At 39.9% G+C, this 20637-nt stretch overlaps 1 protein-coding gene across 1 annotated transcript in view; it reads right to left on the bottom strand.

The window, feature by feature from the left end:
* Window positions 1–20637, bottom strand: part of MLIP (muscular LMNA-interacting protein) — a 138182-nt gene that overhangs the window by 17667 nt on the left and 99878 nt on the right. The window contains exons 11-12 of the mRNA XM_010561102.1: window positions 18007–18051; window positions 9392–9517 (exon numbers count right to left, since the gene is read on the bottom strand). Coding sequence (XP_010559404.1) covers window positions 9392–9517; window positions 18007–18051 — 171 coding nt within the window. The remainder of the gene's footprint in view (window positions 1–9391; window positions 9518–18006; window positions 18052–20637) is intronic.

The following is a 20637-nucleotide window of genomic DNA, read 5'->3' as shown; positions in this document are numbered from 1 at the left end:
CCATCCTACATAGTCCTCCATTAAAGGCTGGAGGGATTCCCAGCAGAAGCACGCTTTGTAGTTAACCACAGAGCTAAGTGTTACCTCGGGCTCTCCATCACTGCAATAGTTGCACTCAGGTCCACATTCCTGAGCTGTTTTATTCCAATCAAAAGGAAAAGGAACTTTTTTTTATAATAAAAAGTTCAACTCGTATAATTACTCAAGACCAAGGAGTGTAAATAAGAGCAGCAGTGCCTGGTGCCTGGGGAGCACAGTGGGGAAGGAGAGGACAAGGGAGATGACAAGGCTGAAGAAAACAGAATCAGCTCACTCGAATGGGCAACATTTTTATTTCAGAAGCAGCCTCTGCACAGATGAGAGGAGCCTTCTCTGCTCTTCTCCAAGCAGAAGGACAGACACAGTATCTTGGTTCCCGCTGCCTCCTCCCGTCAAAGCTAAAACCACATTGTGAAATGATCTGGGGCACAGCTTATGGATTTCATCACTCTGAGCAGCTATAACCTACAAAACCTGCCAGGTCTATCTTTCAGCTTCATCTGTATAACTCCATCAGCTGTGAAGATTCAGGTACTTGGTGGAGCTTCAAACAAGAACAGGCTGGCAGTGGGTCCAGTCTGCCTAAACAACACCACCGTGTCCTTTCAATAAAGCATTTCAGATAGAGACAGCTGTTATTTTCTTATGCCCTGAGCCAACAAATGAAATGATACTGGGTTTAGGAGCTCACTATATCTAGTCTCCCTAATACAAGACACAGGTGATCATTCTGTTTTTTCCCATATCCCATTTCCCATTTCTGAAAGAACACTTGTTCAAAGTAATTTTTTAATGAAAGTGCGGGTGAAGAGGAGCAACTCCATTCACTGACACATCCTGTCTGTTCTCAATCGTGTATTGACAACGTATTCTAAATGATTGTAAGAATTTATGGCAGCAGGTTTTGCCCTCTAGTGGAACGTGAAGCAAAATACAACACATAGTTAGAAATGTAACATACGTAGAGATGAACCATGTGGACACTGACCATATGTTTACTGGAATTTACAGAGATGACAGTTCAGGTTTAGTAGAGAATGGAAAGAAATTCCCATGATAGCATGGTGTTGTTTCTACACCTGATACTGTGTCTACTGTACTGTGTTTTCTGTTACTTCGATTATTTATGACCAAAAAATATATAATCATAGAAACATAGAATCGTTTAGGCTGGAAAAGACCTTTAAGATCATCGAGTCCAACAAATCATGTCTTTTGAAAAACATGAATAGCTTAGACTGTAGTTGGGTGGCGCAGAAGACAGGGTTATTCCGAGAAATAACAGGCAAATATTGTCAGGGGTTTTATCAACATGTATTGACTCAAATGTTACATATTGATCATGTGAATAAGATTGAAATTAATTTTCCTTTGGTTATCAAAGAATGTTAATACTATAGACCAAAACAGAAATGTTAAAAAAATTATTTTAAGTGGTGAATATTTACTTCTTGTGTAAATAAAACCTCTGTTTGTATTAAACTAGCCCAATATTGACATTTGATTATTCTGTTTTCCAAAGTACTGGGCCACACCTACCTAGAGAGTGACATCAGTTCAGAAATACAATAAATTTTACTAAAGGTATTTACTAGCACTACCAGTAATGCTTAAAAATCTTACCTACCTCTGACAATTGAGTTATCTTATTTTATATCAGTTACCCTTATCTTCATTGGCTAAGACTTTAAAATTATTGCAAATAATTCAATTATTACAATTATTTTAAACACTAGGAAACAATCAATGGTAAATTGAGTTATACTGAAAATTCTCCAAAGAAATCTCAAAAAAGATACTCCTCTCAAAAATCTTTGTCATTCTTACCAATTCTGCTTCAGAAGATCTAATTATTGATTTTTTTTGTACTAATCAAGGTTAACATCATAGATTCCCGTGGATTTTCACTAAATCTCATGGGATGGAAGAGAGAAATTGCTACATTAACTAAATTAAGGGATGCATTTGGAGAAACACAAGCATGATCATTGCATGTGGTCTTGACAAAAGTCAGGAGCCTATTTCACTTACACGATGAGAGGGATGGCAGTGGGAAGTCAAGCAGAAGCCCAAATGTATGAACTTTTTTGCTTAAATTGTCACAGCGGTCAGTACTAGGGCCTCATCTAAAACACAGCCCTCTCAATTAGCTCCCTGACAACATAACCATTCAAAATGGTGATGCAGAAGTATTTGAAGTAAAATTAAAGGACCCTCTGAGCTTTCCTTTGATAGAATACAGCACTCTTCAGTGACTTTTAGGCTATGGATGGTGCTGCTCAACCCTAGAAAGTTGCAGACTTAAACAGAGAGTCAGAGTTCAATATGGAAATTAGAATATATAATATATATTAAAAATATAAAAATAAAATAAAAGCTGTTTACAGATGTGTGAAGCTTACAGAAGAATCATGTGAAATACCTTTGCTAATAGTGGACAGTAAAAAATGACCCAAGTAAGAAAGCAAATTTATGTTATACAGGGAAATGGAAGAAATCAAAGAGATGATGTAGCTCTTGTATTTACATTGTACAGGAAGGACGTCTTAACATCAGAGAGGTGTGGCTGCATTTATCGGTTTGCAAAGCTCACAAAGGTTGCTTAGAATGACAAAAGTTCCTTGAGATAAAAAATTGTGGATGAAGAGGCCTCGTAACCATCACCACATGGGTGGAATGTAAATACAGAGTCTGGGCTGTTCTATGACCTCTGCATTCAAAAGAAGAGTTTTGGGTGCACGCTGCTATGGGAAATCAGAGCAGCAGCAAAATTTCCCTATTTCAGCAATTATTCAGCAACAATATCCCTGCCTGAGAAAACAGCTAACATGATATACCAAAAAATTACACTATCTTAATTATCTTCAGACAACTCTTCCCTGCCTTATTCACCTTCCTATATAATTTTCTGAGTTTCTAGCAGTCTTTCCACTAGCAATAGCAAATACTCATTTTCATTATAAGAACTGGCTTCAGTGGTCATATGAACTGTTTGTTCATGTGAATGCCCTGCAATGAACTAGGAAACTTGTCAAAAAATAGGTGATCATAAAATCATTGCTGCCTAAATAAACATGTCAGCCCAGTTTAGTAAAAATTGGAACAGATCAAAACCCAGTCTAGCAGATGTGAAAAGGTGCTTTTGTTCAGGATGCCTCAAAGACAGAATGGAAGGTTGGTTTTAGTTTTAGTTTTAGTCTTAGTCCATCATAAAAAGTGGGTAAAATGGTAAATTCTATAAACCCCACAGGAAGGAGGGGCCAACTTCAGACAATATTGACATTGCCTATTAACCTAAGTTATGTTTCTAGTCAATGGGGAGAAAAAGGTGTTTCCAGGCATTTCTTCAGAGTCTGACAGCCGACCAACATACATTCTCTGCAGAGGTGATACTTGTCTCCAAAGCAGTCTTGGGTCCCAATGTGCCTGAAACTAGTAGTGCATATTTCACATTGGTCCTTCCCCTGATGAGGAAACCATGACGTAGCCTAAAGAGACAGAAACTAAGGCCTGTGTTTTAACCTCTTGCATCCCAAATAAATCACACTGTACATCTTGGAGTGGGATTATCTCTCCTGGCATCAAGGTTTGAGCATTTGCAGCCAGATTTTGTGTTAGAAAAAGACGACATGGGAGGGATGCATCTGAGGGGTGCAAACAGCATCTTCTACAGACTTCCACAACCGATGCTGTTCTAACGCCAGGCAGGGGCTCTCTTGAGGTATTGTAAATACCTCATTCCAGCTGCTCTTCGAAAAGACTTCTGTTAAGACACAAGGCCCAGTTTTCACCTTACAAAGCTCATTAGCCAGCCCTGTCACCCACACACCTTGGACTACAGAGATTTTGTCTAACTTCTTCACTGATGTTTCAAGGAAGACACAAATGTCAGCAAGGGTGTGATTCCCTTTGCATTGGCAAGAGAGAACTGCTTGTCAGGATGACAGATAAAGCCACTGGAAAAGCCTATATTTCTCTCAGGTTAACCTCCCTTCCCTCAGGTTAGTCTCCCTTCCCGTCCCCAGGAAAAAAGAAATAGCCCATTACCTTACTATGGGTAAATGTTAAAAGTAATCTGAGCATGAGAGATGAAATAGATTATTCCTCTTTTAGAGAACAGATAGCTTGAATGAAGAGTGGTGGGAGCCCTGTCCTAGCTGGTCTGGAGGAAGCAAGCCCTGACATGAGCTGTGCCAAGGGAAGGAAAAGCAATCATATCTCCAAGGATGCTGGAGACACAGGCTCATCTGAGATGCATCTCCCAGAGCACCTGCCAGCACTGAAATGTAATGACTCAGCTGAATTCTGCCTAGAATTAAAAGGATGAAAGCCTGACAACACTTTTGAATCACACCACACTTGACGCTCACCTTATTGTACAAAGAGTTGTGACTGTAAGGGCTATAAGGATTCTCATGGACATCACACGTGATAGAAGACAAGTGGCTGAAAGGTCCAGGGTTTAGACAGTCAGCGAGGGAGATGGACGGAGGACGCAAAGGGGACTTAGTTGGAGGGATCAGTTTAGTTGGATACAGAGGGTGTAGGAGAGAAGTCTCCTATGAAAAAAAGAAAAGTAAACAGAAGCAGATTAATGAATGCAAAAAAAAGCGCTTTGGACAGAAAGCAAAGTGCTTGTCTTGCACCTTTTTTACATTTCATAGGGACTGACGATTAACTAGGAAATATAACTCTACCTTCGTGCCAATACAATTGCTCTACACTAAGCACTTTCACTGGCATGAAAGTACACACACAAAAACCTGCTGTAGATGTCCCGTTAAACCAGTTAGGCTTTGGCTGGGGTCCAGTGCTTCTCCCTCTTGCAACTCAACTGACGCTCAAGTGACAGAGAAGGAAAGCCCAGAAGGATCTTGTGCTAGGATAAAATGGCCCCATTTGGGGACATTTGCTGAGAGAGTGGATTGGAAGCAAAACCAATCTGAAAACAGTGTCTGCAAGGTACAAAAGGAAGTCTGCCTTGCCTATATACTAGCAGGAGAACTTCAGGCTTTTTAACAAGACTCTAACAAGATTTTTCAGCCATTTAAGAGTTAAACCAGTGAAGGTGCACACACTATACATGTTACTACTGCAAGTTGTCAGCAGTTAATAGCGTTGCTGGTTAAAAAGACCCAATAAAAATGTGCTTTTTGCACCTGAAGGATAAAATCCTTTAAAAAATTGATTTTTAAAAGATTTGGTAAAGAGTCAAGGAGGCATACCCAGCTTTTGGCAAAAATCCTGCTTAGGTTTTGTCAAGGCCATTGTCACAAAACATCCCGAATTCTCACCCGCTTGGCTGGCTGAGTGGAGACCAGAACCTCCCCTGCGCGCTGTGCCTTTGAGCTCAAGACCCAGAAAATTTGTGACGAGCTGTGATTAGTTCCAGCAGAAGCTAACGCATCACCCACCGAAAGAGTGAGCACGAGCAAACGAGCGGATAAGAGCCCGGCAGCGGCGTGAGCGGCTGGAAGGGCACCAGGCAGCCATCGCTTCACACCGACTTTTGCCTCCTCCTCAGAGACACCAGCCCTACTGGTAATGATAACACTTGGCAAACTGGCCTCACAGCTTCAGGCTAAGTGTAACTAGTATCTCTTTAGTTCATCCTTATCTTGCTCTTACACGGCTCAAAGTGGTTTATTTTTTTAATGACAAAGGAGCCTATGTACATTCTTGTCAATAAATATTTGCAAGCGCATTAATTCTCTACCTTATATTAGGAGTTGTTTTCACATTACTATGTAACAAAATGCCCTATTTTTTTCCCCAGAAAAGATTGTCTCCCCAGTTTCAAATGAAAATTTTCATGAAGCTGTCACTTCCAGTATATTTTATGGTGCTTTGTTGAACAAATTGGAGCATACTTGCAAAATTTCTGAAATATTACTGAAATGTACTAAGCAAAAGGAAAAAAATTCTTTCTCATGAAGGGGAAATTGTCATCTCCAGTAAGGGCATCTTAAAATGTGGGAAGCTTAATACTGTCATATTGGAACCTCAAAATACTACACTCTGTCTGTAACAAGTTTTGGATGGGGGGATATCCACTGAATAGCCAGTTCTACAAGTTGTATAAGTCCTCAGGAGCAAAAAAAAAAAAAAAAAAAAAAAAAAAGAAGGCAGCATGAGCTAATATGAGAAAAAAGCCAAAATAAAATGGGATTTTTCCCTGGTTTGTTAATTTGATTGGCACACCAGTGTCAATCTATATACAGTGTACCCAGAACACAGCTAAGAAGAGCTATCTGTGAGCTGAGCTGCATCCTTTCCAGATGATCTTTACTAATTGAGAAATCTCTTTTTGTCTCCATCCATTACCTTGAATTATCTGCATGAGAGCAGCTGCCTGTTAAAGCAAAAATCACTATTTTTTTTACAAGGCAAATGGCCTTTTCCACATGGGGACATTTCTTAATGAAATGAAAAGCAAACAAGCTACTCTCTGTTGTGCAAAAAAACGTGTTCGACACAGGGACGTGAAGCTGAAGGTCAGCAGTTACGGCTGGCTGCATCATTATGTCTCAAACTGAATGTCACCCACATAGTCACCAGTGCTCAGTGTCACACTGGGAGGTTTGGCAGGGAGGGGAGGTACTGCAGAGGTCTAAGAAAAATCAAGAGAGAAGTTATTAAAGCTGATGCCATCTGGAACCTCTTCTAGTCTACCATCCTCAAAGATGCAGCCTGAAAGGGTCTGTCCTTTCCAGATGGGCTGGGTGAAGGAGGGACAGCAACGTCACCTAGGGAGGGTGTTGTTGGCAAGGAAAGAAAGGAAAAGAAAATGCAGAGAGATGGAGAGAACAGAAATGTAAGAGCTGAGCCTCCCAGCAGGGCTGGGAAAATCTCCACAGAAAACCAGAGAAAATCAGTAACAGTATGAGCAGTTTTGCCCTCAGCCACACTAGATGCCTGCTAAGTTCTTATCTGAGGACAAGTGGACTAGCACCGGCTCTTCTGCAGAAAGCAGAAAGCCTAGCTCCTAGTCTCCTAGTTTTAATCCACAGTTCTCATATCCCATGAAAGCAGTCAATTCACCTGATTTGGGGGTAATATTGGTGGGAACGCCTCCCAGTCTTTGAAAGCCAGCCACTGTGCAGCCAAAAATGCTAACTACTGAGGGCAGGTGAAGAGGGAGAACAAGTGTCCTTGTAGGCTAACAACCCTGGGGTTGGAGACAGCCACAGCAATTTTCAGGAGCGTTTCACAGATGCTGTAAGACTGTGAACATCCTCACGTGGGGCACCCAAGTCTCCTCCACTCACAAGGGACTCGTATCAGCACCATAAACCTACTCTGAGAGGCAAGAGCTGAAATCATAAGCATGTGCTGTCATGTTCAGTGCTTTAGTGTTTTCCCCAGATCTGGCTATTATCGTACTGTTAATTGTTGTATTAGACCACCACTAGAATCATATGGCCATTTCTCACACAAACAAAACCAGTTTCTATTAAGTCAGTGAATCCATCTGAATGCAGCTCCAAGTACTTCCTTTTTCAGAACAAAGATGTCTTAATAGAGATCTCCCAAAACAACAAGTATTTTACAGCAACTTGTGGTATTTCTTAGGTTAGGATAATAATACCAATTTATCAATACTTTAAAGCATATGACATTGTTCTTTTAAATAAAGGAAGCAAAACTGAACATATTCATTGTGGAATTAATTTTTCCATGTATCAAAGCCAGTGCACTATTTGTTTAGTTCATTTTAATACATAGCTCTTATATAAAATAATTTGGCTTTTGTTATAAGAACCACATTTATTCAGGGACTTATTACATCCTCAGCACTTCAGTAATATGTACCGTAGTAATTTGTAAGGTGTGAGTTGATTGGTTTTCACAATTAGCTTCAAATGTCAGAAAGCTTCAGGCTATGGCAATAACCCCAGGTTTGTATTTGCCTGAAAATACAAAGTTTGGTGATTGCACCATTTCTTCGTCAGCAAAACTATAGCCAGCAGAATCAGTGCCCAGCCTTGATGAAAGGGAGGTATCAGCTGGGGTGGCCTGGGCCAGAAGTTCTCTAGCAGCAGCTCCAGGTCAGCTCTCCTCTTCTTTCATCCCAGGTGAATGGCAGCACAGTGCCTTGGCATCAGAAGGGTTTCAGTAAGTTAAAGCATGAAAAAGTCACTATGGACTCACCTGAAGTCAAATATTCACTGTCAACCTCAAAAGTTCAGAGACAAATTGTAAATCATCATTTTAATGCATTTTTTTTAGTATTTTACAGAAAGTCTACATTCTATAGGAACCTATAAAATGAGAAACCTTCTGATGCTACCCACATGTGTTGCTGGAACCCACTAACACTACGAATAAACCTTCCTCTGTTTGTAATGCTGCAGTACTCTTGAGAAATGCCAGCGTTGTCCTACAGCAAGTCAGAGCTATGGGGAGGAATGGAAAGAGCTAAAATGCAAATCTTAAAAAAATTCAGCTATAAAAGGAAGAAGAGAAGACTGCCATTGCTAAAGTCTCTCTCTAATGTGACTAGAGAGGCATAGAAGTAAGAGAAATTCAATTAGCAAGGTATTTTATTCACATTGTGTCTGACGAGGACTATTGGCTCCATTTGACTACCCTCCAGATGGAAGATTCGAACATACTGGATAGGTTAATAATAAGCTCCTACAGGGACATTCAGATTATGTATCGCAGTTAAGGTTTAATTCACAATAATGCGCACAAGCACAAATGCGTGAGAAAAGGCTGACAGAACCATTTATCTGGTGTTTCTCTGAGCTAATGCCTCATACAGGTCAGCAAAGTTCAAGACGTGTTTTTGCAAAGTGATCCTACGTCTTTCTGCAGAGGTCTGCGGGAGAAGACGGCACTTTTGCTGCCCCATGGGCTGCCTGTTAATGGTCCTCGTGTGCGGAACAAGAGCTGTCCCCTCGCGCTGTGGAGGGACACGAATACAAACCTGGGGGAGCTACGCACTGGGCAGTAACACCGAAATTCACTGGGGCTCCTCTGCGGTCTCCCTTGGAGAGGGAAGAGTGAACCTTGCCCAGTCCTTGCTGTCTCTTTAGAGAGAATTTGGGTCTGGACACCAAATGGAGGAAGCGCTTTCTAGTAGATCCTATCCAGACACCTGCTTGACAGGGGAGCACAGGATTTCCACTTTCTTTTGTAGTGTTTCCTACCACAAAAAGGTCCTCTCCTCAACATATAGGTTTTTAGATCACCAAAAAAAGTCCCTGTAGAAAGCCCAGCTGCCCATCTCCAGCCTGTAGACTCTCCTCCAGAAGCCAGGTGCCCCTCAGGAAATCATCTAAGATTATTCCATCGTCTTTAAGGAAACTAGCTGAAGTTATAAAATCCTTCAGAGTGAGTCACTCACCTGCTCAGTATCTTGATCACCGATTTCTTCAAGGTACTTTTTAAAAGGATTGGGTTGATAGGGTTCCTCCTTTTGCTGTGCACTCTTCCCTTTCACAAGCACAGGACGAATGACACCAGGTTTTGTCTTGACCCATAGCGCACCCAGGAGAAAAGAGATGGAAGAAAAATAAAATAAAATACTTCACAATTTACAGAATATTTGTTAGACAAGTTAATTCCAACAGGGTGTACTGATTAGATTTTTTAAAATTTTATTAATAACATATTTCACCACCCAAACTATTTGGTTGTCATGCTGCCTGGCCTACTTTTAACACAGATTGTGGACAAAAATGGCAAAAGCTGTTTTTATGCACAGAGCCTCACCACTGACATCTGTTTCTTATTGACACAAAAATAGATGCTGGGCTGTCAGACTGTGGTTTGTGGGCTTTGCTGGCTGTTTTTGCTAACTGTTCAGCTGCATCTTGATAAGTTCATCAAGTCACACTTTATGCACAGCCACACATCTGCTTTCACACTGCAAATTCCTTTCTGGGCTACTCAAAACAGTAACTGTGAAACAAAGAAGGTCAACATGTGATGCTGTTAACTTATACCCAGGCAGCAACATGTTAGGGAAAAGTCTTTCTGGGGAATAATACCAGTGATCACATGCTGGATTTTGACAGTATCTTTAAGACTTCACTTGGAAAAATACATTTTTAGAGAATTTAATCAGCATGGATCTGTGATACCCCTCATTTCAGACAAATCGGATTATTGAATTAAGAAAAAATTTCCTGGTTAGCTACCAGCCAACCAAAAAATTGACTATCAACTTGTCAATTTAATACAGCTGTGATTTTCAGAATTCTTGCAGTAAAGTCTGACATGATGGGTTGTGGCATAAACTCTAAACAGAGGCTAGGGGATAATTTTAAAATAAACAACTTGTTTGGTAAGCAAAGAAAAAGAAGAAAAAAGTGTACATTCTCACTGGAATTTGGTAAGAACTGAAGTCCTGGAGAAGTCTGTGATTGAATTTAAACGTCAGTTATATTCTTCTCTGTTACAGCTACCCCACAGAAAATGGGCAGTCTTTGTCATAACTGATATAGGTAACAACAGGACTGCTGCTGAGCTCCTTCTCTGGTTGCAGTCCAGAGGGGCAGCTTGCCCAGCTGGGACTGGAAATAGGTGCTGTCACAGCTCCCCATCCTCAGTACCCAGCAGGGTACAAAAATGCAGAGAAGAAACTGGATTCACTATGAGATTTATTTATAAGATTTAGATTATGTACATTTAATAACACCTGCCGCCTATTTACAAGAGCAATACGCTTACGAAGTCCGTCTGGAAAAAAGAGAATGATGCAGCTGAGATTGCTGGATGCATCATGTAAACTGAGTTATGGATCACCTTAAAATAAGATCTGCAGGCATCTGGCAAGGACAGGGCAAGAGGGGCGCACATCGGAGGGGGGGCTACAGGAGGCAGGAGATGTCCCCATGTCTTGTGCTCCTGCCTCTGCCCTGGGAAAGGACAGAGTGCTGCCCAGGGGCTGGGTGGAAGGTGGCAGAGGCAGGAGGAGCACAACACGCCTGGGAAGAGCAAGGCCCAGGCAGCAAAATATCTTCCCTTAGCTTTGTGTTTTATCCCCTCCCTCTTTTCCACAGGTTGGGGCCCTTTCATCTGCCTCATCAAATAAGAAGAAACATATTCAACCGAAAGCAAAAAGTAAGCCACAAGGTGGTACTAACTTTTTTAAGAGACAATGACTGCCAAGTTGCATTAAAAACTTAAACTTTTTCATTAGAAGATCAACTTATTGAAAGATACGGTGCTCATTTAATGAACTTACAGTCCATATTTCATGACTATTTCTTTGTAGGATTCACCATGAAATAATTATTTTCCTCTCCGAGATTTCTGAGAAGAGTTTCTAAAAGTAAAAGACTCCTGGCTTTCAACATAAAGGTAAATATAAAAATAAAAAGAAAGCTACAGTTGTTATCAAGTCATCATTATGCAGACAAAGGACCTGTGGCCTTCTAGCACTCCTCCACACCATGTAACCACGCAATTAAAAGCCCATTGAGGTACCTGAAATCATCAAGGATAAGCTACTCTCCTTACGTAGGAAACCTCTTCCAAAAGCACGCTGTAGAAATGCTTTTAAGGAAGCATTTTCTAAACAACATCGCGCGCTGAAGTGCTGACTGAGTCATATGTTTATGTCTGACTCTGCTAACAGAGTGGCAGATATCAGCCAGCAGCCAGAATTTCGAAGACTTTATTAGCTCCCTGACAAGTTATATAAAATCTTTGATCCAAAACTAAAAACTTGAACTCTTTCTTCAATAGCGGGTGGCACAACTGACGCTGCTGCGAAACAAGCTAAGACTGTTTTGCCAAGGAAAGCGTTGGCCTTCCTACAACAGTCCTGAAAAATGGTGAAGGCTGTCATGGTAGCAATGGGCTGTCATCATATGGCTACAGCCCTATTAGCAAATTACACAGGGCCAAGACACAAGCTCCAGAGCTGACCCATAATTACTTCTACCGATTCAGCACCAGGGTGCTCCCTGGCGTGGTTTTGGCCCAGGTCAGCAAGTGCACAGTCAGAAATAGGAGGATAGGCTGGGCCAGGGCACCCGTTGATTGGCAGTATGGACACGACCACCCTTCTTCAGGGACAGGAGGTATTTTGGCTGTATGAAAATGAGCCTTGCACGATATTTGCCTCAAAAGTCAGAAGAGTGAAATTCTCATCAGCAGGTGGATGGGCATGTTCACCTCGAATTTTTCCTTCTGTTATTGTGACACTGGCTGTCCCTGAGATCTTGCTGACAGGGGTGAGGAAGGTCCCAGCTGCAACCCCATTCCTCTCAGCAGAGGCCTAAAATCCTCTGAGTCCCATGTTTCTCCTATCTGAGTCACTATTGCTTCCCCTTATCCAGAGTATTGGGAGATCTCCAGTATGTAGGGCCGGACACCTCTTTGGTAACTAGCAATGACTGCACTAACTCTTTGCGGTGCTCTGTGTCACTACACAGACGTTAAGTTGTTCTGGATAGCTGAACAGCTTTCCTGCAAACAAGAAAGTTGCCTCTTAATGTTTAACAAGGGATTAGCTTTTTAATATGTTTTCGATGCCGTGCTGTTTTGAAACAGCCTGTCTCTGAGGCAGCCAGACAAATTATTAACAAAAAATATGACATGATCAGATAAAAATATATAATAAAATGGGAGAGCTAGCCTTGGGATAAAAGAGTTAGCTGCCCTCTTTCTTTCCTTTCTGCTCTAGGTCCATCAGACCTCATTTGGCAAATAACAAGCCCTGAGTCTATCTGTTCGCCTGCATAGCCATTTATATCTAACTTTTCTGTACAAATATTTTCTTGCAGTCTTTGAAGCCTTCTCCTTCAAATGGGATAACCAAAGAATTCCCTCACGGAGAGGAACCATTCCCAGTCCTTTCTAACGACCTCCTTAGTTTTTAGGAAAGGGACCCTGGGGCAGATTGGGCAAGTATGCAACACAGCACGCCCCAGCCAATGCAGTCATCTTCTGTCAGCACTGAGAAGCCAGAGTCACCTGAGGAGCCTCTAAAGAGTTGAGAGCACCTGCTTTCAGATAGTGAGCATCTGGCTCCCTTGTCATGAAGGATCATTGCAGTTTCCACTGTCAGCAAAAAGATGCTTTTAGCCCTAACAGTACAAACAGAGATGCTTTGTTTAGTTGGACTGTGAAACACCTTAAAATAGTACCCTTCTATTTCTTTTCTGCCACAAATTAGACTTCACAAAGGGAAATATGTTATTGAACATATTAGTTTATCTTTATTTTCCCTTGTAGAGGCCTTACACTTGCCAAAATCCAGTAAAACAATCCAGCCAGTGTGTCAGTCTACAATGAAGTTCTTCTTTAGTACATTTGAAGGTGTGAAGGCATATAACTGTGGTTAAAAGGATTTCCTCTTCCTCCAGCTAAATAGTAAATCATTCACATCACTGAAAAGCCTAGGAAGAAAGGATAATTATTTTCTCCACCTTCATGCTGAAGCAGCAGCAGGTTTTGCACCAGAGCGGCGAGAACAGTCACCTGTTTGAAATTCAAGTTGTCTTTATTTTTTTTTCATACTGAAATATTTGCATTTAAAGAAGCAGCTGAATTTTCAACAAGATGTCTGATACTATACTGTATTATGATTTCCACTGACTCTGTGCTAAACTAAGCCAAAACTAAAATCAATGGATTTAGTTCTTTTCCATTCTACTCACAGTACAAGGATGAGTCCTTTCCTCAACAGCTGGAGAAAACAGACCCACAATAAGAGTAGTGCGAAGGAGGCATTCACCTCTGCTGCTGTTCTGGGATCAGCAGAGGAGCAAGTCTGCAAGTCTGGGACCAGAAAAGGGAGCAGGTTCGCCCAGGCACTGCTCGCTGCCCAGGCTGGTGGCAGGGAGGGGTATAAGGGCAAGCCCTCAGAACTGACGCTGCTCTCTGCTTCCTTCCCTTTCTTTAGGAAACCCTTTAAGCACATTTAAGTTCCCTTCACTCACATTTTCCTTTGGTATATCATTAAACTCTTTCTTACTTTGTTGTGTGATGGCTCTACATGGATCACTCCTCAAATGCCTTCCAGAAGTCATTCATGTGCTCAAAGGCCGTGAAATCATTTTAGGTGGACAGATGCACCCACGAGCCCTGATTTTATGTTGGACCTGACAACTATGCTATATTTGATGCCATTCTGGCCAGAAGTGGGTCTTAAAAGATGCTGAATTGAGTGCTAGTTTATCTTAAAGCAATCACAGTATAATTCTTGAGGTGTCGTATTCTCAAGCATGGTTTAATTTATTTCATGGAACTTTGGGCTCAACAGATTTAAATGTAGGAAATACTGGTAATATATGTGTTTCAAAATAAATTAATTAGAGAAAAAATACTTCAAGCTGCCAAGTCACATCTAAAATACACCAGAACAAATTAAGCCATAGAAATATATCTAGATATTAAATGAAACACTCCAGCTTTAACTCCTGGACCAGACCATTGTTATCTACTTTTCTCTAATGCTTTTCTTCCTTCAAATGCTTGAACTCATCTTCTGTCCAGTCTCAAGTTCCTGCAACTCCTATCCACAATCCTTTCCATGCAAGAAACTGCACTGTGTTCTTTCTGTTACTGTCATTTAAACCTGCTCACAAAATGCAGAAATACCGTTCTGTATTTGCTCTAAATATATATGACTCCCCTCCTACTATTTTTGTATATAAATACATTTTGATAAATCCTTCCATTGCACACTCATTAAAATTGCACACAGCATTAAAATGTCTGAACCAAGAAAAACTAAGAAAATGGTACCAAGGTATGCAAGACTGGTCCCATGTGAATTTTGTCTTATTTGCTTAATGTATAAAGAACAAATGTTGTAGTCAATGATAATGGCGATATTGTGTGTAGCGTTGGTGTGCTGGGTATGGCTTTGCACTTTGTTATCCTAGGTCCTTCACAGCCATCTTTTAAAAGAGTAGAAAATCTGTTGACAAGAGTCACAGTGGCATGCCCAGTGCTTTGCCTGTCCATTGGATAGAAGTCACACAGCTGAGAGGTGTAGGTATAATAACTGGTCCCTGGTATAGCTGGTCAGAGATTCCACAAGAGGAGAAGTAATTAGCTGAATCACAAATCCTGCAAAATTTCTAAGTCAGAATGTTACTACTGAAGAGTCATTCATCAATAGAGATCACAGTGTGCTCAGAGACAACATTGCTGTCTGATCAAAAAAGACACACAAGAATTCCACTGCTGTAATTTAAAGATATAGATAAATAATTAAAATAGTTATAAAAAAAAGAGAAAAAAAAATCAAAGGAGCTGCCAAAAGGATGAAATGGTTATAAGTGACCAGAATACTGCTTAAGACAGTAATGTTTCCAAGAAGTTATGTACCAGCTTAGAAGAATTTAAGAGATCAATAAATACTAGGATGTTCAAAGAGCACTGCAAAGAAGTGAAAAAAGGAATGAGGAAAAGGCTCAAAGGACATAAAGATGTATTCAAATACAGTCTAGAGAAAAAAAGAAAGAAAGAAAAAAAAATCCAGCCCATAACATAAATATGTCATACAGTAGGCCAAGAAAGACTTTGGAAAAAAAAAAACAACTTGCTAAATTTCCTTACAACTAAAAGTCTATGGGGCCAGTAGATATAATCAACACATAAAAAAGATGCATGAAGAAGAGGAGACCAAGGCTGAACTTCAGCTTTCCTCACAGGAGGACTTAGGGAGGTTCTCACCCAGGCAAAGAAACAATTTTGAGGAACTGTTTCAAGTACAGTGTCTTTAAGACAGATTTGAGAAAAAATCAATAAAATGAGCAAATAAAGTACAAGGAATAAATAAAGTTGTAAAGCAATTCCAGTGTGAAATGGCCACACTATGAATTGTGGTATTTAACTTACTCCTTCAGACATAATCAGTACCAAGAGAATGAGAAGTGGCAACTATGGGACAGGTTTTACCACAGGATCCTGGATCACAAATCACTACATGTGACATTTCAAGCTGTACAAAGTAGTAGGAACAAATTATACTAAAGAACAGAATTACTATACATTTGGACAAATAATCGGGAATGGCTTTTGAAAGGGCACTCATGCCTGATAAATCTTTTACAGTTATTTTAAAGGGTTAGTGATGCAAGAAAGCTGGCTGATACAGCAGTTATGTTTAAACTAGCAATATGAAAACTTTTGGCATCTAGGAAAAGACATTAGATGAAATCAATTGGGAATCAACAGACCGTCTTATGTGAGGCTCAGTGTCTGGGTTTTTTCTCTCCCCACCAGGTCCCTAAATGCACGACCAGGGATAACAAAATTGAGGCTGCGTCACACATTATAAAGTTCAGTGAATGTTCAGGCACGTTGCACGTGGATTTCCAAAGGCTTTGGTGAAGGTCTTTCAGCAGGGTCTACTAAGGAAATGAAACTGCTAGGAGTAAAAGAGAATATTTCCTATGGACCAGTTAAAAGATAGGAAGGAAAAGGTTGGCATAAATGTTCAAATTTCACAGTGGAGGGAAGTTACAAATAGAGTTCCTCAGAGACATGCTCTGCAATCTGGGCTTTGAATTATGGACGTAGATCAGCTAGAAAAGAGTGCCTAGTAAGGTGACAAAGTTTGCCGGTAATACTGAATCATTCAGGGGAGTAAAAACAAAATATCAGTGCAAAGAGTTGCAGGGAGATTTTATGGTACTGAGCGAATGAATGATAAAAAGGCGGGTGAAACTTACTGAATTCAACATTGATACATTTCACAGGGAAAAACTAAACCACATCCTAAATTTACACATGCAGTGATGAACTAATTAGCTCGGAAACTAGCTCTTGCTACTCAGGAAACATGTCTTGGACTTATTGTATAGACTTCTATGCAAACATTGCTTACTGTTGAACACAAGTAAAAACTAAATAAATTACTAGGAACTGTTAAGAAAGGAATAGAAATAACAACAAAGAATGTTATCATGTTGTTCTGTAAATAGGAAGCAGAAGTGTTCAGAGCTAGAAAAGAGCAGTTCATGGTTTTAGTCTCCAAATCTCAAAAACAAAAACCTGAAAAAGATACAGAAAAGGGCAACAAGGATCATCAAAGATAAGGGACTGTATCCATACTTCTCGAGAGTGACTAAGCAATTTTGACTTTTCTGTATGAAAAAGAGGTGACTGATAGGGTATTATGGTTAATACCTAGAAATCTTTAATATTATTTAGAAAGTGAAGAAAGAACAATTATTTGCTGTTTCAGTACAAGACCTGAGGTCAAGTAGTAGGTTTAAAACAAAGAAATAATGTACTATTTCACACAATGCGTAATTAAAAAGTAAACCTTATTGCTACAGAATGTTGTAGAGACCAAAGTATAAAAAGATTTTAAAAGTAACTGGAAATAATCATGAAAGAAGAAGTGGTCAAAGATTACTAAACAGAAGAAATTGATTCAGGAAGTCCCTAAAATTCCGTTAGCTGAAATACAAAGGGGAAAAATTCTCATCCACATCTCATTTTTTCCCTAAGCGTTCATTAGTGGTCACTGTCTCTTGGACAGGCTCCGTGACCTCTCTTCTGACTCTTCTTCAGAAAGTTTGGCTCCAACGGGACTTAACTGTGATGAGAGCTAAAATGAACATCTGATGCATAATCTCCCTTTCTTTATTTGATTTTTACCCTTGTTTTTCAGTAGTTAAGCCAGCTTTGATTAAAACCAGTAAGAAGAAAATAGATGCCGGAACGTTGTTGCATATAAACAAAATTGTAGAAGTGTAATATTAAAAGAGTCCAAAAACCAGCAGTAGACTCTACAGTTGTCATATGCCTCAAGATTCAGCAAGGTTGTCTAGTTTGTCATTTGGTTCCTGGGTTTACAAGTACTGTCAGGATTTACAGTTACTTAAAACAGCTGTGTATTCAGTACAGAAGAAAGCAATGCAGCTTTGTAGGAGGATATTGACTGCAGGTTCTTTCAAAGGACTAAGAAAGTAAATAATGATTCCTTTAGCTTTTGTGCTTGTGCAAATTTTGAAAAACAGCGTATCACAGCTGTGCAATACATACCAGCTGACTCTCTGTTACCATAGGTGCCGATTTGTAAAGGTTGGCCTGTCAAAAAGGTAAATATATACAGTTTTACATACAATATCATAGTGATTATAGCGATGACAGAAGAAAAAGCCACAGACAGCAGTATGCTTAGGTACAGAAGCTTTTACCACTGATGCAGTGACATGCAATTGGTAAGAGAAGTTAAAATATTGTCATTTCCAGTTTATTTCTGGGTATAATCAAATATAAATGCCCATTAAACTTTTGGGATACTTTTTTCCAAGTGCAACAAAATTTCACTTTTTCATCTCAATCTAATCTCAAAATGAAAATCCTGACATTTCTGAGCCTGCCATTGCCTGTTAATTTGCAGCATCAATGCTATTAATGCTATCAATTGTATTGGGAGCTCAGTCCAACTTTTTCATCCTCTGACTTTACATTATGAAAACCAGAACAATCCTACTCAAGCATTACTCTTTTTTTCGAAGTATACATTGAACAGCAGAAGCCCTATTTTCCAGATAAAGGGTAAATGTGATGAATGCAAAGTATTTGTGTGTGTATGTGAAACAGCCATGTGCCACATGCTTATTTGCCCACACAGTGGTGACATTCAGGATTTCTGGTGCATTGATCCCTCCAATCAATTCCTTCAAGTTCTTCAGGAGTTCCACTGGATAACACAGTTTCTGTATGGATAACATGCCCTTCCTTGATGTAGGTGTGATTTGGAGGCCTTGAGACTCTAAAATGCCAATGTTCTTCAGTATGGTGGTAAAAAAAAGTACTAGATGCAATGGTTAGATGTTATAGCAGTAGTAGAAGAAAAGTCAGTGCCATTACAGCCTGCACCCTCTGCAGAAGAACCACTACAGTTGTTTTTTTATCCACTCAGCTATATGCTCCTCTCACCATTTTGAGCAGAAAAGCAATTCCAGCTCATTTGGAGGTGGAAGAATATGCTTTTCCTTTGTTCCCCTGTGACAAAGACCTTGGAGAGATTTGGCCACAGAACTCCAGATGTGGCCTCCCAAGTGCTAGAGATGTTTCCTCACTCCCTGGACCTGTTGGCTCTAGTCCTGCACTGGTGGTGAGAACAGCATCACCATGAGTCATGGTGGAGGACTGTGCTCCTCGCTGAGAGCACTCACATCTCTAAACACAGCTACTGGTGGAGGAAACCTTCCCACCGACACAGGGACAGCTGTGATTTAGCACAAAATCTACCAGAGGTCCATCTTCTGCCCTTGACAGAGTAAACTAGAGTTTTTACTAGTGGCTACTTACACACTAGGGACTCACTTTCATACCAGTAACCAAGTGTGATGACCAATCTCCTTGTGGGCTTAAAGACACCAAAGCACTTCAGAAGGATCTAAAGATACAAGTGGGCTAGAATGAAATTCTCTCACTTCAGTGGTGCAAATTAAGAGTAAATCTCATTTCAAAGGGGTTACCTGAAATGTATATAAGCACAGCAGACTGCAGATAAAGAAAAACGCTCTTATTTCTGCATGTCTGTGTGCATTTTTAGCTGCTTCATATTTTCTCCTTTTTTTCATTTGTGTGTCATGTCTGTAACACTTAAAATAGGTTTTTTTAGAATAGAATTGTCAAGAAGAGCAAAAATGTCAATAATATGCAAAGTAATTATTCCAATTAATCATGAGAAATTATTTTTTAAGCAGTTGTAAGTGGGCTAAATGATAAAACTATAAATTTGCTAGAACTTGAAATTAAAGTTAAGAAAGCTTTCACTGGTAACAGTAATTATATGGAAACACAATGTCTAAGTATTTATATTAGGCACTCGATAGCCATAAAAGTAATTTCTTTAGAGAATGATTATATTATTATTACCCATCAGCAGTATCATCCCTAAAGCCAACAGAGATGCACTATTATAAAATGGTGAATGGGATCTTATCAAAGACCATACAGTTTAAAAAGTTGTTAAATGACAACAGTAGTACTTAGTTGTCAGCTGGTACAAACTGTTGTAATTTCACTGAAGTCAGACATTTTTCCATACTTCTTATATGCTCCCTTGCTATTTGTACAATCATTTACATCCTTAAAAGGTTCTGAAGTGCATGAGAAGACAAAAAGTAATTGAGGCTGAAGCAAATCTGTGCCATTTTAATTGTTAAATGGCAGGCTATTTCAACATATTTGTATAGTCTACCACTCCATATAACCTACTGAATTAGTAATATTATCATGTGTGCATGCATATACATTTACGTGTGTGTGTTTATAAATAACACTTTAGCATGATGACAGATTTTCCTATCCCTGACTCATAATAAACAAATTGAAGCTTTTCTTTTAACCAAAAGCACCCTCAAAGCAACATTTTGTCAAGCATCTCAATATCAGACATCATGAATACAAAAAGATTAAGAAAATTATATTGGTAAATTACCATTTTAATTCTTTCTAGTAAAATTAATTCTGTTGCATAAACTAAAAGCCTACTTCTGCGAGTGAGCTGCAGGGATGAGGCCAGTGGAAGGGGAAGAGGAGAAGACAACTCAATGGAAAACCACCTCAGAGCGTGCTCACCCTAAGGGCCGGAGGACAAGCCACCACCTGGTTTGTTAGCTGCGATAGAAATAGCTTTTGTCTTCCAGAGGAAGC

This window comes from Haliaeetus leucocephalus, unplaced genomic scaffold (assembly GCF_000737465.1).
Source record: "Haliaeetus leucocephalus isolate CR32 unplaced genomic scaffold, Haliaeetus_leucocephalus-4.0 Scaffold141, whole genome shotgun sequence".
NCBI lineage: Eukaryota > Metazoa > Chordata > Aves > Accipitriformes > Accipitridae > Haliaeetus > Haliaeetus leucocephalus.
This window is presented reverse-complemented; position numbering and strand designations above follow the sequence as displayed.